The sequence below is a fragment of the Carassius auratus genome, unplaced genomic scaffold (assembly GCF_003368295.1).
Source record: "Carassius auratus strain Wakin unplaced genomic scaffold, ASM336829v1 scaf_tig00011586, whole genome shotgun sequence".
Classification (NCBI taxonomy): Eukaryota; Metazoa; Chordata; class Actinopteri; order Cypriniformes; family Cyprinidae; genus Carassius; species Carassius auratus.
The window spans coordinates 158099-175123 of record NW_020524219.1 but is presented as its reverse complement, the minus strand read 5'-3'; the positions used below and the strand labels follow the sequence as shown (position 1 = coordinate 175123).

General features: G+C 37.5%; 1 protein-coding gene across 3 annotated transcripts in view; it reads right to left on the bottom strand.

The window, feature by feature from the left end:
* The window catches only part of LOC113073190 (homeobox protein PKNOX2-like), a 59158-nt gene that overhangs the window by 13533 nt on the left and 28600 nt on the right, over positions 1–17025 (bottom strand). For all 3 annotated transcript variants that reach the window (XM_026246065.1, XM_026246067.1, XM_026246066.1), the window contains exons 3-4: positions 5714–5822; positions 3858–3994 (exon numbers count right to left, since the gene is read on the bottom strand). In XM_026246065.1, the coding sequence (XP_026101850.1) occupies positions 3858–3994; positions 5714–5800 (224 nt within the window). In that variant the 5' untranslated portion in view covers positions 5801–5822. The remainder of the gene's footprint in view (positions 1–3857; positions 3995–5713; positions 5823–17025) is intronic.

The window sequence follows — 17025 nt, the reverse complement described above, 5'->3', positions numbered from 1 at the left end:
TCGCACGATAACGTGTGTCACTACGACACACCCTTTATGGCATTGGTTCTGGCTTTTGTTCACAGAGCGCTTGCTCCTGGACTGAACCCGGCAATGTTACTAGTTCCCAAACCCGGGATCTGTTTGCATTCACACAGAATGCAATCCGCCAGTTTTCCGGGTCCAACGTGGGCTTATGTGATTGCTAGGATAGTATGGGTGATTTGTAAAGTGTTGCTATGTGGCTGCTAGGTTGTTTTGGGTGTTTTCAGAGTGTTGCTACTGTATCAAAGTTTCTAAGTGTTTACTATGGTGTTCTGAGTTGTTGCTAGGGTGTTGGTATGTGTTTGCCAGTGTGTTGTTATATGTTGTTATGGTTCTCAGTATTTCAGTGGTTGGGCTAAGGTATTTTGTTTGGTTTCTAGGACACTGATATTGCATGAATTTGTAAAATGTTGTTATGTGGTTGCTAGGGTGTTTAGTCTGTTTGTTTGTTTTATAGTGCTGATATCAACCTGGTGGTATTGCTACTGTATAGTTGCTGGGCTGGTCAGGGTGTTTTTTTATTTAGATCATTCCTATGTGGTTGCCAAGGTGTTCTAGGTGGTTGCTAAGTCTCTATGAAATAATGTTCAAAGGTTATAGAGATTTGTGCAGTGTGCAATAAAACTGCCTTAGCAAACACAGCTAAAACGTATTAGATTCATTCACAGACTTGAGTAGCTTCTGCTAACATGAACACACACATTCAATCTTCAGAAAGTCAGTCTGTGAAGTTCAGAACACTCTGCACCCTGGAGACACAAGCCAGGATGAAACAGAATAAAACTTGACGTCTACAGTTTTAAATTGAGGAACAAAATCTTACTCGGATATAAATGTGCCCTTAGAGATTTCCTGAGATACTTTGAGTACTATTTGCCATAATCTGCCAGTAACAATGTCAAATATACATCCTTTAGCCTGAAAATCATGATCAGGACTGACTCGCTCTCAGGATGAATCTATGGCTCAGATAAGATGCATTCTGTATGGTATAGAAATCTCAGCACCATTACTAAGAAAAAGAGAATCGTTAAGATGTTGGGCACCAAATGACTGCGAGAGCTTCCCAACAGCGAATGTAAACAGAATTTATGGTGCATTACACCGGCTGGGGAGGACTGGCTCACTATTTCCTCTCTGGCTGTCAAATTAAAAGCACTCCTGTTGGGACTGATATGCGCTGCTGCCTCTGCTGGGTCTACTAAAGCTGTTCTCTAACTCCTTGCTTTTCCTTTTCTTCTTTTCTGTTTCGTATTCCATCTTTCTCTATCTCTCTCTTCCATCAGTCCAAGACACTTCTGATCCACTGGAGCTCAATGAAGACAGCATGACTGTGCACCATGAGACTGAAATCCAGTATCAATGCAAATCCACTCAGCATCCACCAATCTGAGTCACGGCGAGAAGGGAAAAAGACACATATAAACCCCATTCAGACATTTCAGTACCCTAATATAACCAAACCTATGGGGGTCTGAACACTACACATAAACACAAATACCTCAAAAGATGGAGGCTAAGAGGTGCAAAGCATCAGGATAAAATTAGGTACACACAAAACTGTTTTTCAAAGAAATGTTGTCTAAATTTGAAGGATGTAATATGGATAACAATGGACACAAAGCATGAATATATTGATTATATTTGTTTGTGAAAGTCTAATGAAGGACTGCAAAATATGTTAAAAGCCTGGTTTTATATGCATATGCCTAGTTTCTTTAAACTTTACCCACCTGAGTTTCTTTTCCATGTCACTCTTATCATTGTGGAATAGTGCTGAATTTTACACCCTCAGGAACTTCTTCGGATACATATTACAATTTCATCTCCTGGATGCTGGATTTTATTGGACCTAATTTTGGATATGTCACAAGTACCCCACAGGAAAGAGACCCCCTGCCACGCTTGTAATAAGAAGAGAAGCTCTCGGATGCTTTAAAAGAGAGTGTAGTTTCTCATTAAGATAATTACTATATCGCACATTTATTCCACTGTTAATAATTAAGCAACACACACCAGAGCTGAGACTCCATAACTCAAACTCGCAGTACCAGCAATTAGCGAAATGAAAGGTGCAGAAATAAACACCAACCTGCCAAGCTGAATCAAAACAGTACATGAGGATGCACTATAAACAAACAGATACACAAAAAAAATCTGCTCTGTTAAATACCCACAGTAGTTTCGGAGGCGAGATATCATGTTGCTTTTTTCGCAACATGAATTCAGAGCAATCATACTGTTAAAAAATACACACTCATATGAAAAATATGGGGTGGGGAAGAAATTATAATGTTCAGCAAAGTTACATGCAGTATACTTAAATTGCATACTAAATTGTATAATTGGATATTTGCACTTAAATTGCATTAGACACTTGACAATACAAGATGTCAGGGCTTATACAAATCTCTTTTGTTTCTACCTCACCAGTGCACTTTCATTGTGCCGGTGTGCGTTTGGATGAGAATCAGAACAAGTTGAATATTTAGAGCACTTAAACTGTGTCATGTAGGATAAAACCAGAAAGCTGTGTGTCTGTCAGAGAGAGAGAAGAGGTTGTGAGATGTATAAGTGAGAAGCTGAGTCTGTGCTTGAGTATATGTGACTAGGAACGATGGGGAAGTAGGAGCAAACACTATGTGTGTGTGTGTGTGTGTGTGTGTGTGTGTGTGTGTGTGTATACGTAGTGTGAATGTAGGGTGAGTCTAGGCTTTTTTTCACACCGCCTGCAGGCCGCCTCCGGCTGGCTGCTCACATCAAAGGCAGCTTTCTCTCTCTGAGGAGCTAGGAGACTGAGCCCGAGGCCTGCCCAGGTCTTCACAGACCTGCCTCAGGGGTTAGCGTGAAACCACGGGCCTCTGCAACGCCGCCGTGAGACAACGCTTAATCACAGCCAGCACTGCAGCCGGTCGAACGAGCCCTCACGGCAAGACAAGAACTGCCAATGCTATGATATGCATGCAGCCCGCAAACAGCCTGCGCTGTAATCAACCGGGGAGGGGAGGTTTGGGAATGAGGCTTTAAGTATTTAAAGTGTCAGTGTGCCATGTTTTATTTATTTCATGAATAAACGAGGAAAATATGACTTATGCAGGCATGTTGCTATCCAAATCAAGCCTCTAGACTGTATGCTTGTATTTAGATCAATATGTTATGAGGGCTTCAAATAACTATGAAACTGCATTATTTATATCTGATGGAACAATGGTGTACAGGTACCTATATAATATTCACTGGGGAAAAAAATAACTCAAATAAAGGAACACAAAACTTTGGCATACATAAACACTACAGTTACAAAAGTTTGGAGTCAGTACAATTTTTCATTTATTTTTGAAAGAAAGAATATATTAAAACAGAAAACACAGAAAACAGCTATTATAAATTGTAACATATATATATATATATATATATATATATATATATATATATATATATATATATATATATATATATATATATATATATATATATACAGTATATATATATATATATGTGTGTGTGTGTGTGTGTGTGTGTGTGTGTGTGTGTGTGTGTGTATATATATATATATGTGTGTGTGTGTACTGTTTTACTGTATTTTTGTAGTCTTACTGATCCTTAACTTGAATGGTAATGTTTGTTTGTTTATACTTCTTCAGTAAGCAAACACCTACTGTGGCACTGCCCTAGTGACCAACCAGAACACCTTAGCAACCACACAGCTACCTTGCATCATGTTTTGCATTTGTCATCACAGAAGCTCCCATTTTCTTTAGAGAACATACAAATCTACATTTACTTATAAATGATGTCCTTAATAAGAGGCTGCATTGCTGCATAATACTCACCTGTAAACGGCTCGTTTATCTGACTCCAGCTGGGCTTGGGGGTCAAGGGTCACGCTGACCTGTGTGGCCCCGGCTGCTGAGGCTGCAGAGAGGTGGACATGCTGGGCCTTTGAGTTTTGCTGCGTAGTGCCTGTCATCTGAAGAAATACAGAATAAAAAAAAATAACTGCAGATGTGCAAATTCTCTTTTTAAAAAATCTAACTCATTAAGTTTCATTCTCGAGATTTATGGAATTATATTTTAAAGTGCCCCTATTATGCCATTTTGAATATTGCCTTTTATGAAGTGCATAATATAGTTGTATGTGAATGTAAAGCTGCAAAGCTGAAAGGTCGAGAAGATGCTGTGTCCTATGCTTTGAAAGTACATTTTGTTTTATTTTCAATTCAGAAAAATGAGGCTGCAAAGAATCAGAGATTAAAAATCATTTTTTCACACTGTACCACAAGAGTACAACCCCATTCTTTTTATGTGTTACTCTCCTTTTACTGACGACTGAGAAACTGACTGATTCTCTCATCTCTGGGAATTCAGCGTGAGATTCACAAAAAGCTTGCATGCATGTAAACTTATTGTAGGAGACACCCAAAACAATATTAGGAACCTTAAAAATGGTATGAAAGGGAAACTTTAAATGCAAAAATAATTCCTGAAAAAGATAAGCTAAATAGCGTGTTTGGAGAATGTGCAACCAATTCTGCTTTTATCCCTCTGTGCTGGTGAGCCAAAGATGCTGTTCAAGATCATCTCGCTCAGGTGCATTATTTGTGGCTCACAGCCAGCCACTGTTGTCTTATCAAATTTAATTTATGAACGCCTCACTTTTGTGTTTTTCTTATGGGTTACAGTACTTTTTTCACTAAATGAACAGAAAAGTGACATGGTTTGTTATCTTGTCCGCAAAGGAGGGAAAACAGCACACGTCCGGATAAAGTTCTAGAAAAACTTGAGGGAAAAGCTAGCCAGGAAACATTTTCCCCCCCCACAGCATTCATATTCAAGAAGTCACTTCCAATGTCTCTGCATTCTCTCGGTTTGTCTTGACAATGCAAGACAATGTAACATATGGTCTCATTAAACTCCAGAATCTAAATTGAGACACTTGACCCCTAATACTTTACGCAGGTCACCTTCTGCAGGAAAATGTTCCACCTAGTCATCAAATAAAACTCCGGCAGTCGAGGTGGGCAGAGGTCTTGCCCTTTAGCAATTGAAACATTGACAAGATGAACAAATACCCTGTTTAGGATGCATTAGTGGGAGAGAGAGTAGTATTTATTTGTTGTCTACTCTTCCCCATCTCTCCTGCCCTGTTTTTCTCTCTTGTGATGCAGCTTTGAATGCAAGCCTTCTCCTGTCTCCCTCCCCAGAAAAAAAAAAAAGATTTACGTAAGGGAGGAAGCTAGAAGTCTTAATCCCAGCCTCAAATAGGAAATAAATGAGCTTCTTCACACTTAACTAGCTCTCATTTGCATGTCTCCACCAGCGCGCTGCTCTCTTCTCCCCAGCCGCTAATCCTCAGGGCGGAGGGGTACAGCAGCCGGACAGAGAGAGGGGGCTCTGGGACAAAAAGCTGCTCTGTGTCCCTCTGATTAACTCGGGACAAGCACAATGAAGATATTGCACAGAACTACAGATGTGCCTTTCTCATTTTCACAATTTGAGACAAAACCACAGTTAACTTTAATAAACCTTCAGTTTATTATATTTATTACAACAATAATATATATATATATATATATATATATATATATATATATATATATATATATATATATATATATATATATATATATATATATATATATATATATATATAAATATAAATAAAATCGATAAAGAAAATAAAAAAAACCTGTTGGCTCTCCTGGTACGATGGTGGAGGGACACTCTGTGTGGCCATCATGGTCAATGCTGGTGCTGGGGACACATGTTGCATCATGGGATAGCTTCACATGGAGATCCTGAAGGAAACACAACAGTAAAATACAAGATTATGTACAGTGTTGTTTTACGAACAAATTCATATCTACTGGCATACTTAACAGAAGGCAAACTAATTGTGCTTTTCAACTTGTATAACAAATTGCATAATATTTCATATATCATTGCATTTCCTCAGTTCCATGACATACTATTACGTGCTGCTGTACTTAGACTTCTATACAATGGTCATATGTAAAATCAAATAAAAAATAAAATAAAGTCATTTTGAGACCAGGGATTTCGTCAGACTGCATACAAATTTGTAATTGAAGCTCTATAGACTTTAAATCTTAATGCAATTTTTTTTTTTTCAAATATAAAATACCAAGATTTTCAATTTAATGCAATTCCGTACAGACATTACATATTTTTTATTTACAGTATTACAATATTATATTATATTATATATGAATATTGTCACTAAATCCAATACATTAGTAACAACTTCTAACAAAACAACATAACACATTGCCTTCAACCCAATAAAAATTGTTAGCAGTACATCTGTCCAAAAAACCAAATAAGGACCTTGAGGTGCAGGTACATGATGAGTTAGTGTTTTCGAAGGTAAACATGACAACCCCAGCAGGCCAATCAGGGGCTCATTAGCTCTGTTGTCAGAAGAGTAATTGACACTGGGCAAGGGAAGGGTGGACTCCAGGGATGGTGTACTGTGGGAAATCCAGACTACAGATAATTGGCCCCATGTTACTGCACATGGACCCCTGAACCCCATTTCTAAGTTATGTTATAAACACAAATGTTCTACTCATTGCTCACGTGTTGCTCACATGTCATAAAATCTTATACTTGAGTTGCACTTTTGTTTCAAATAAAAGTTTAAAGCTTAAATAAATGCAACACTAACTTTTCCTATTTCTTTTCACGTTATTATTATCTTACCGAGTCTATTACCATAAACATATTTAAATGTTGGATAACGTTCGGTCCCATATTGATTTTCCCATCTAAATGCATTCAAAATGAAAATTTAGTTCCATCCAAACAGAAGACAATAGCCGTAAGCGTATTAAACTATATTCATTGTTAAACCAGTCTTTTGTTAAATTTTTGTTACAGAACCTCATGAAATCACACGCAAATCATTAAAATGATCATTTCAGACAGTTTGATCCCTCAAAACCCGGTCGTCAGTCCACCATTGAGCTTCAGGCTTTTAGTAGCTGCCCACAGATGCAAGAAGTAGAAGCTAACAATCACGAAGAATACTAAAAATACATAAGCAATCATATATAATTACTCGGAAAGAACAGTACAATTACATCTGCCGACCTCTGCTCCATTCGGTAATTACACAAGACATAAATCATTCATTTAAAACGTGACCTATAAAGTTCTTTCTGTGCTTTAGTAGTAGTAATTTTCTCTCTTGAGAACAGCTTGTTAGCTCTGTCTATAGCTTAACAGCTTGAAATCTTAAAGACACAGAATTGTGTTTATAAATAGGTGTGCACGCGCATTTTTCAATTGTTTGTATCAAAGTTTGCAGCAATAATTCTGTGGACACAGAATACAGTACAGAAGCCAAGTCTGTCAGACGATGGACAGGATTTAACCTTCCTCAGACAGCAAACAAGACAACAGTTTGAACAAGAAAACAGGAAAGATCATTTTTTTCCCTTTTTCGCTCATCTTAAGGTTGGCAGGACTGTGTGGAAAATGGTCAAAGAGGACAAGACAGACCAAGTAGCTATTTTAAGGAGATCACACACACACATGGTTTTGGGTCATCATGTTGATTATAAACACCATCAGCACCTCTGCGCTCAGACCATTTCATGTTGGACTTCGTGGAAACGTGAGGAATTTTCCAAGCACAAATTAGATTGTGGCTTGGCGTTGCATATTTTATGAAGCTTGTCCAAATCATACAAATTGGGAATGTTGTGTGTGTGATTTGTATACTGATTACACACAACGCCTGTGTTCTCATTCCAAGTGCTATCAGCCAAAAGGCATCTTCGCTGTTATCTCGCCTCATTTTAATTGCAAATTTTGTGAGCACGTTGGTAATTAAATGGAAAATTGCACATTAATTGATGAGACTAAAGATAAAGCAATTCCAATTATTGCACGGTATTTTAAGGGGGCCTCTCAAGTCTCGGTCCCTGGAGTGGCGTGGTACCCACAACGGCATCATAATAATAATGCATACACACCGTGTACACTGGGTAACAGCTCTATCCACAAACTGGTGTTTACAGACATGGACACACACACATACTTTATAATGAGCAAAGAAGCCTCCGCGGTCTCGGCGGGTGAAAGGAGTACACTGATTAAGCCTTCCGGCTTGCTCTTTTAAAACACATCATCACACCTTCTGACTTACCATACAAAGAATTGATTTCAAAGCATTGGTCGATGCAAACACATCAATCTGTTCATTGATATACAGTCTGAAATTCTTCCTCTGTCATGCAGTCGATGGCCTAAACAGCTGTATGTACATCGCAACATGCACTTTAAGCCTTGTATAGAGTATAGTAAAGCAATAAGAAAGGAAAAGGTCAGTAGGAAGTTTTTTTTATGTTTTTGAAATTAGTCTCTTATGCTCACTCCTTTATTTGATGCATTTATTTGATCAAAAAAAGTAAAAATAAAAATAAAAAACAATACAGTTAAACTGTGAAAAATTAAACCATTTAAAATGGACGCTTTCTCATTTAAAGTATAAAAAAATTATTTTAAATGTAAATGTATTTTAAAATGTGTAACTTCAGTCTTCATTGGCACATGATCCTTCAGGAATCATTCTAATATGCTCATTTGGTGCTCATTCTTTGATTTATCGAATGTTCAAAGGAACAGCATTTGTCTGAAATAGAATGTTTTGTAACAATAGAAATGTCTTTAATTTCATTTAGATCAATTTAATGCACAAGTAATGTTTATTTTATTTATTTATTTATTTTGTATGTACTGACCACACACATTTGAACACATTATATGTTTACGCTGTATATGTTTGCATGTAGTTGCATTAAAAGCTGAATAACCTAAATCTACATTATAATTCCTCTGGGTATTAGCACATATCATAAAAAAAAAAAATGTTCCCATTAAATAATACATTAAAGGTTATTACAGCTTGGACAGTAACGCAAGTGGTACCAATTTGAAGAGAACATAGTATAAATCACTTTAAATGTATAGATTTAAATCACAGAATTCATTGGTATTCCAAACTAAAATGTATTAAAAATGTTCTAATGCAGCAATAAAAAGTACAATATTCTTCATAAAGCAGAAATTAAATAGAACAAACTTAAATCAGTAATTTAACATATCAGTAATAGAAGAAAAGAAAAGTATGAAGTTAATCCAGTGTTTTATCAGAAACTGTAATTGATGGAATTGTAAGTGAGACATACAGTGCAGCCTGTAACCTCATGGCTTGAGCTCATAATTACAGCTGGCAGGGAAAGCATTTTAAAGGTTGGGGAAATGGAGAGTAAAGTGGGATATATTGAACATGTCTAGTGTGTGTCTGGGAAAAAGGGAGAGTTCGAATGTTAGCCCTCTTCCCATCGATACTGCTCTGCCAGACCCTCACCCACAATCGTTTGACTGCTTGATCACAATCGATAATTAACACAGCCACCTGACGGAAAGCTGCTACTGATGAGGCTAATAGAACGATGTCAGAAACTTTGTTTAGTAATGACAAAGCCTGCATGCTAATTTGGAAACTGACAGTATATAGTGATGATGATGAAGACATTACAGCAGTATTGAGACACACAAGAAAATCATTGTGTTACTGTATAAACTCTTTGTCTTAGCATGTTAGTGTTACAAATGATAGAGAATGGCCATGTATTGAATCTCTCAGTCCGAGACACGCATCCTTGTGCACAATGGTGCAGGATCAAAGATGTGTGTGCGGGCAATGACTTCCTGTTAGTTAGAAACATCCTTTGTGGACAGACTGCGGAGGGGTCCGCGTGCGAGCCAGTGCTGAAAAAGAGCAGCAGGTTTATTCCCCGTTAAGCAGAAACAGGTGAGCTACGAAGTACAGGAGGAAGTGGTTTGTGGTTTATAGACCCCATTCATTATCATCCACATAGTCTCCCTCTGCGTCTCACAGCTAGCCCTCACATCTGGGAAGAGGGTGTTTTATATATCTGTTTACCAGGCAAGCTGGCAGTTTGAAGAAACAACAGACCTCTACTTTCTCTTGAGACACTTCCAACGTGGCACACCGCTGGACATTGTTTCGAAAACTGAAAACAACTACAGAATTCATTTTATTCATAGGTGATTTCTGTGTCACAAATGTCACTAAAAACTATATATATATATATATATATATATATATATATATATAAGTATACGTCTTCAAGTTTTTTGTTTTGTGATAAAAAAAATAGATATTTCATCAGTTCATATTAAAATTCATTTAGATTTTTTTTCTATAATATATTTTAAATTGCAATTTATGAACATTTTCAGCAGCCATTACTCCAGTTTTCAGTGTCATGTCATCTTTCTAATATTCTGATTTGGTGCTCAATAAATATTTGTTATTATCAATGTTGAGAACAGTGCTGCTTAATATTTTGAATTTTTCAAAGATTTTTTTATGAACATCTGATGAATAGAAAGTTCAAACAAACTTAATTTATTCTTGCTGAATAAAAGTGTTTTATATATATATATATATATATATATATATATATATATATATATATATATATATATATATATATATATATATATATATATATATATATATATATATATATATATACTTATTTATATATATATATATATATATATATATATATATAAATTGTATCTTGCCGAGCCGAACTTAACCGGTAATGTAACTTAGTTACTATGACGAAACTATGTGAAACAATCATAATAATTTTCCTTGATTTCATTCTTTTTTTTTTCTATCATATTTTCAATAACAGTGCATTTGAATTAAAATCACTTGTTTACTGCCATGATGCACATTGTTCAGAAAATTTTTGTCATTAATTTTGAAGATCAAAGAGAGAGCCCCGCCCCAAACTCACATCATTGGCTGAGTTAATGTTGCTGTTGCTGGGCAGGTCAGTCTTAAACAAACAATGCTTTGAAAATACTAGTGTTTATACTCCTCACGGGAATCAACCCTTACAAGTTGTCTCTGTATATTAGGCTGGGAGAAATACTAAAATTAATGATTAGTATGAATCAAGACTTCATGGCAAACTCCAGCACTATCCTCTGTGCCTAACCTGAGCTTGTACCGCTGCCAAAAGTGCATCTGATTGTGATTGTCCTGGCTCCATTTCTATGTATCCTGTGCGGAAGTTTGTCAGTCACAGATGGTGCAGGGAATGCAATAAATAATTTTAAACACTATGTATGCGTCACAAATGCCCAAATATCATGAATCTTAATGTCCTGAGTCAGGGCTTCTCCTAAGTAAATACATAAAACCGACCGCCCTGAATACATTTGCTACATTAGAGGTCCTTCCGTGGGCAGATTTGCAATGTGTTACGAACGTGTCCCGATGTGAGATGGAAGAGGAAAAGGATGGAGTTGTGGGGTTTGATTAATGAAGAATGGAAAAGGGCAGTATGTCAGAGCATTTAGACGTCTCTACTGTGTGTGTGTGTCTCTCAACTACGTTCAAATTACAGCTTTCCATTTGGTTTAAAGAGTTCACACAAAAATTTTACTTCTGTCATTATTTACAACCCTTGACTGAAAAACACAAAAGAAGATATTCTGAAAAATGTATTTTTGTTTCCATACAATGCTTGTTTGGACCCCACTGATTTTCATTGTGGGGGGGGAAATACAGAAAAGTAAGTCTCTTCCTCTCTGCTGTCTTTAATGAAATGGAAGGTCAAATTCAGCACATTGTCTTATGGGATACAGTATTCCACACAGTCTGCACCATTCATTCAATCTATCTGCAATTTCACTTGCCTTTGTATTTATGCTAATGATTGTTTGGATATGGTAGATCTAGAAATAATTCCAAAGTGTCCTGCTTTTTAAAATTAGATTAAAGTCTTCGCTGAAATGGGTGTTGCAGAAACTTACTGTGTGGTGAAATTCTGTTATTCCCAGAGGCCTGATGGTTCGCATGCAAATGACCTCATTAGCATAGCTAAAAGCTTTTATTATAATTAGCATTTTCTCAATAGACTCCGCAAGTATGGAACGCATGGATCCTAAAAGATTTGCATGTTCACAATTGCACGCTTTCTGAAAACACAGATATGACTTTTGTATAATTTTAGAGACTTGAGAAAAACAATATGATGGAAACCTGCATTAACCTGAAATCAGTCTAAAACTGGTGATACTGTACGGAAATGCAAAGGATATCCTTTGGCTTATTTTCAGTAAACTTCCTGGTAAGCGGCTGAGATAAAGGAAAGGTGTGCACGTACAACACGTAGACTTGTTCGACTGAATGACAAGCTAAGAGGGCAAAAAGCTAATAGCTCTCTTTTGAACAGAATTCAGTGCTGCTCTGCCCCATCCATTAAATGTAATATATTGGTATTCTTTAGAAAATGCACCAAAAGCTTCATTTAAAGTGCCCTTATAGTATTCTAACTTTTGTGCACTTGTGTGGGTGTGTGAATGGTGTGTATCCTTCTGTCACCCTGTTGCAATGGCGCAGAGTGCAATCGCATCTTGATGTCATTAGAGCACACAAGAGCGAGCAGCCCTTCCTGCTAATGACATGCCATGGTTGCTTTTTCTCACTGCAGTGATAAAAATCGGAATATCGAAAGCTGGATTTCCACCGAAATTGGAACTCCTGGGCTCATAGAAAAGGAAGGTAATCTTCAAGAGCTTGCTGTCAAATCAGTTTGGTCGCTCTCATGTTGAGCAGAGATACGGGTAAGGGGACAGTGTGTGCGATATCTCGTTTTCCCAATCTGCACAGCTGTTCAAATGGATAACTTCTAATCTTAGGTTGCTTGGTGAGACTTTGGGTAAATGCAGCAAAAAACCAGAGAACCCGTCTGTGATAAATGTGCCGTCGGATCAGAAAGCAGTTTGTGCTAATACATCAGTCTATTCAGCAGACGCTTGTTGAGTGATTCTTTGACCGATGGAAACTGTGGCCACTTACACCGGTTTTAACCCACTTAGCACAACATCCATCAATTTCCAATTCAGCTGCTGTTAATGGAATAGAGCGACATGACTTAGAAACACGCTTGTTTTAAAGGAAGCCATCGAGCATAAGAGGAAACTTTGAAATCTTCTGGGCACAGAGTATGTGAGTGGAGTGGAGTGGCAACAATTTCCCCTCCGCGCTCAGAGCATTTAATAATCACTCCGCTCCAGCTCCGCTCCGGGTTCACAATTTCCCGCTCCCACTCCACTCCGCGGTCAGTGATACCAGAAACCCCGCTCCGCCTTCGCTCCGTGGCTAAAGTATTTCAATATGTTTGAAATGTTATGTTCATAACGTAGCCTATATAAATAAAAAAATAAAAAAATAACAGGAGAGTTTCAAAGTGGCTTAGGCTATAGTGTGCAAACTTTTTTTTCCTACCACATGCCAAACTAATAACATGGATGTCAGCATTAATATAATTACTGTATTCTGCTGTGCAAATTTTGTTTGTGATGAAAATAACAGTACATTTTTATTTTATCTACAGATCAATGCATTTCTTACAGATTTATGCTCATTCAAAATCAGATACAGATGAAGTAACACTGTAAGATTACATTTCTTTGAATGCATTTTCGCGAAAGCGATTGCATGTGAATGTGCTTCGACCCGAAAATATTCAGTAAAAGGAACAGACAAACTCCTTGAGAACTAACCTATAACTTCCCGCTCGGCTATTGTCGTCATTGTAACCTTCTGATTTGAGAGATCCATCTGTATCAAGCTATAGTTAAATATGTTTAACATGAATACTTGCTAAATATGCAGTTATATTACGGGCCATTGGCATGAATTGTACTCGTGATGGAGCGGTGGTGGAGCGCTCCTGGAGCGAGTGAAAACCACAACGCTCCGACTTTTATAAAATCCGCTCTTCGCTCCTGTCAAAATCACACCGCTCCACTCCACGCTCCGCTCCCACTCCGCTCTGCTCACATACTCTGGCTGGGCAATTGCAATTTTTACTCAAGCTCTGAACTAACTATATATATATATATATATATATATATATATATATATATATATATATATATATATATATTTGAAGTATATATATATTAGGAGTTGCACATACTAATTGACTAGTCGACTAGTCAACTTCAATGCTCTGCCATGACGCTTTAAGCTTGACTTCGACTACTCGCCGGTCCTATAGAGGGCGCAACAGGATAATAAATCTTTGAAGGACTTCCACATTTACGCACCGTTTCCGAACAGTTAAAATGACAAATAAATGTATACTCCGAAAAGTCCACAAGACATGTGTGATCATATTCATGGATGCTCGAAATTTAACAGGAGAACACACATTCTAAACAGCTTATTGTACAGGTAAGTTAACTGCTGTTCTAATCTAATGCGCTGCTGCACTGTAACACACACACATAAACTGTGTCTCATTTAGAAGGCTGCGTCCTTTTGGAACCCCGCATTTGAAGGCTGCATACGTCATTGTGGAAGTCTAATTTAAGAAAAGTACATTTCTTTACTTTCTTTTCACAGCTCCAGAATTATTTGTTCATTAATGACGTCATCAGCGACTAGTCGACTTCGACTCGACTTTGATCACATAAAAGTTGACTTTAAAAAAATCAGAAGACATTCAACCCATAGTGTATATATTTAATTATTAATATGGTTGTTAGAAGTAAATTATTATTACAAATATATAAATATATTTTATAATAATGAATGAATTTACAAATTATAATATATATTTTTTAATATTACATGCACACAATATTAAAATGTATTACAAGTCTAGCAAAATGTGTTTGACACCCAATCCTAATGGTTACAAAGTAAGCATTTGCCATCCATGGTTAAAAGACAAAACTAAACAACAATAATAAATAAATAAACAATAGTTTTTTAAAAAGTTTTCACAAAGTAAAACAAGAGTACATTGTGCTCCGGTCTGCTACAGCTCCTGCATTGAGGATCATATATAAGGTGCAATGCATATGCCATGCAATGGGAAAGACAAGAGCATGAGATAGCCTTGTCAGGAATGTGGCAGTAGGATTAGGGAAAGGGTGATCAGCATGCAGAGGAGTCAAGCCCCATCCAATCCTTCCTTTAAAAAAAAAAAAAAGAAAACCTCAGGAGTAAGTGTGTGTGCGCTCAAAGAGAGAACCATGGGGGGTTAACGAGAGGGGGGATTATCACACACACTCTCCGACTGCTCTGATTGTCAGCAGATTCCTAATGAAGAGTTTAAGTTTCAGAAGAGCACTGCAAGGAGACTCGGTGACAGGCACATACATTCGGACCAGCCAACAGAGCCCGGCGAGGAGGGTCAAATAACAGTGCACACTGGACACTGATGATGAGATACAGCTAAACGGTTAGAGTCGTAATCTCTCCGCTCCGGTGAAATTTCACAGTATCTTACCGTACGCAGAGGTTAGTTAGCAGAATGCATGCAACTCATATGAGACATGTAAGTGCAAGGTAGAGACAAGCCACTGAGGTAATGTTAACCCAATAACGAGATGTTTTACTTAGCAAGGGGACGTTGAAGAGAGTAGGTCAACGGAAGTCATGATAGCTAAAGATTCTGCAGGATCTGTCTGTCTGCCCTAAAAATTTTTCCCAAAAAAGCATTAAAAAAAAGTCTGCCAGAGGATCTGGAACACAGTGAAAGGAAGGTGCCCATGGAGTATTTAGAATGCAAAAAATATTTTAAACTGTAAAATATGATTCTTTAAATTGGTTATAATGTTCTACACTTTCTGATTTTGACAGGAGCAGAGAAGTCCTGAATAGCAGGTTTAACGGAGAAAGAATCACTTTCTGATGACACCAGTGGAGCAAAAATGAGCATGGTGGGATAATGAGTCGATGTTTGCTGCTCTTGGCCCCAACAGCTGATGTTTGTCTTTGCGTAGTGCCCGGAGCTACGCCGAATGGAATCCTTGGAAACTCCAAACAATCCAATATTAAATTTCCTCTGCAATGCCAGAGGGAGCGAGAATCATGTGTGGGGGAAAGGAAGGCAGCGGGGAGATGAGAGGAGTGAGAGAAAGAGAGACAGAGAGAGAGAGCGAGCAAGACAAAATACACTCATAGAGGGTGAGAAGATGAGTAGTCAGGGGGGTACAGAGAAAATGAAAGAAAGAACCAGAGAGACCAAGAATATTTAAGGATAAAAAGACAGGCTATTTTGAACGGAAAGTATCTCTCTGGCCATCCTCAGGTCTGAGCCAAGTTTCGAACCCGCAGGTGCATCAACAACTGTGGCTTCCATCAGGTATAGTGTTACCATGAAAGCTTCCATGTGCGCCTCAGGGAGACAGACACATTCCTTGGTGTATCTATAACATTTCAAATAACCCTCAGTCCAATTTCTGACTGTTTATTTTACTAAAATGGTAGCGTTCCTCCACCTAAAGCGGCTATTATCTAAATCAACGGTGCTGGTATGCCATGACTAGAACCACATGGAATCTCTGAAAGAAACTAAACTAAAACAATTCATCAAGTTCGTCTAATCCCTCGCGAAGAATTTGACTATGGTTTAAGTTCATAAGAGTACTTTATTTCAATTTAGCCAAATTTTACCATATTTAAATCTTTTCTCCCATTTACAGCATTCTCTACTGTGGGAATTTTCCTTAAGCAGAACAGGTGTGGTCACATTTACCTGCGCTCACTGGAATCCAGTCATTTCAATAGGAATCCATGTGATTAGAAGTTTTGCATGCAAAGCTTAAAAGTTTCCCATGTGGATTTCACATGCAGATGTTCATGTTGGTAAGAAAACTGTTTAGTTGGAAAGTGATTTCTGTGTGAATCATGGTATTTACAATATCTTTATTGCCCTCGAAATTGTGCTGAAATGTGACTGCACACTAAGTTTTCTCTGTCAAAAAAAGCATTTTTCTTAGGGATTCATGAGACTGTATTGGTAATCAGCTAATACTGGATATATAAATGCAGTCTATTTAATACTGGATATTTGATTGCACATTCCTCCATTCTTACATATATATTGCCTTTGCAATCAA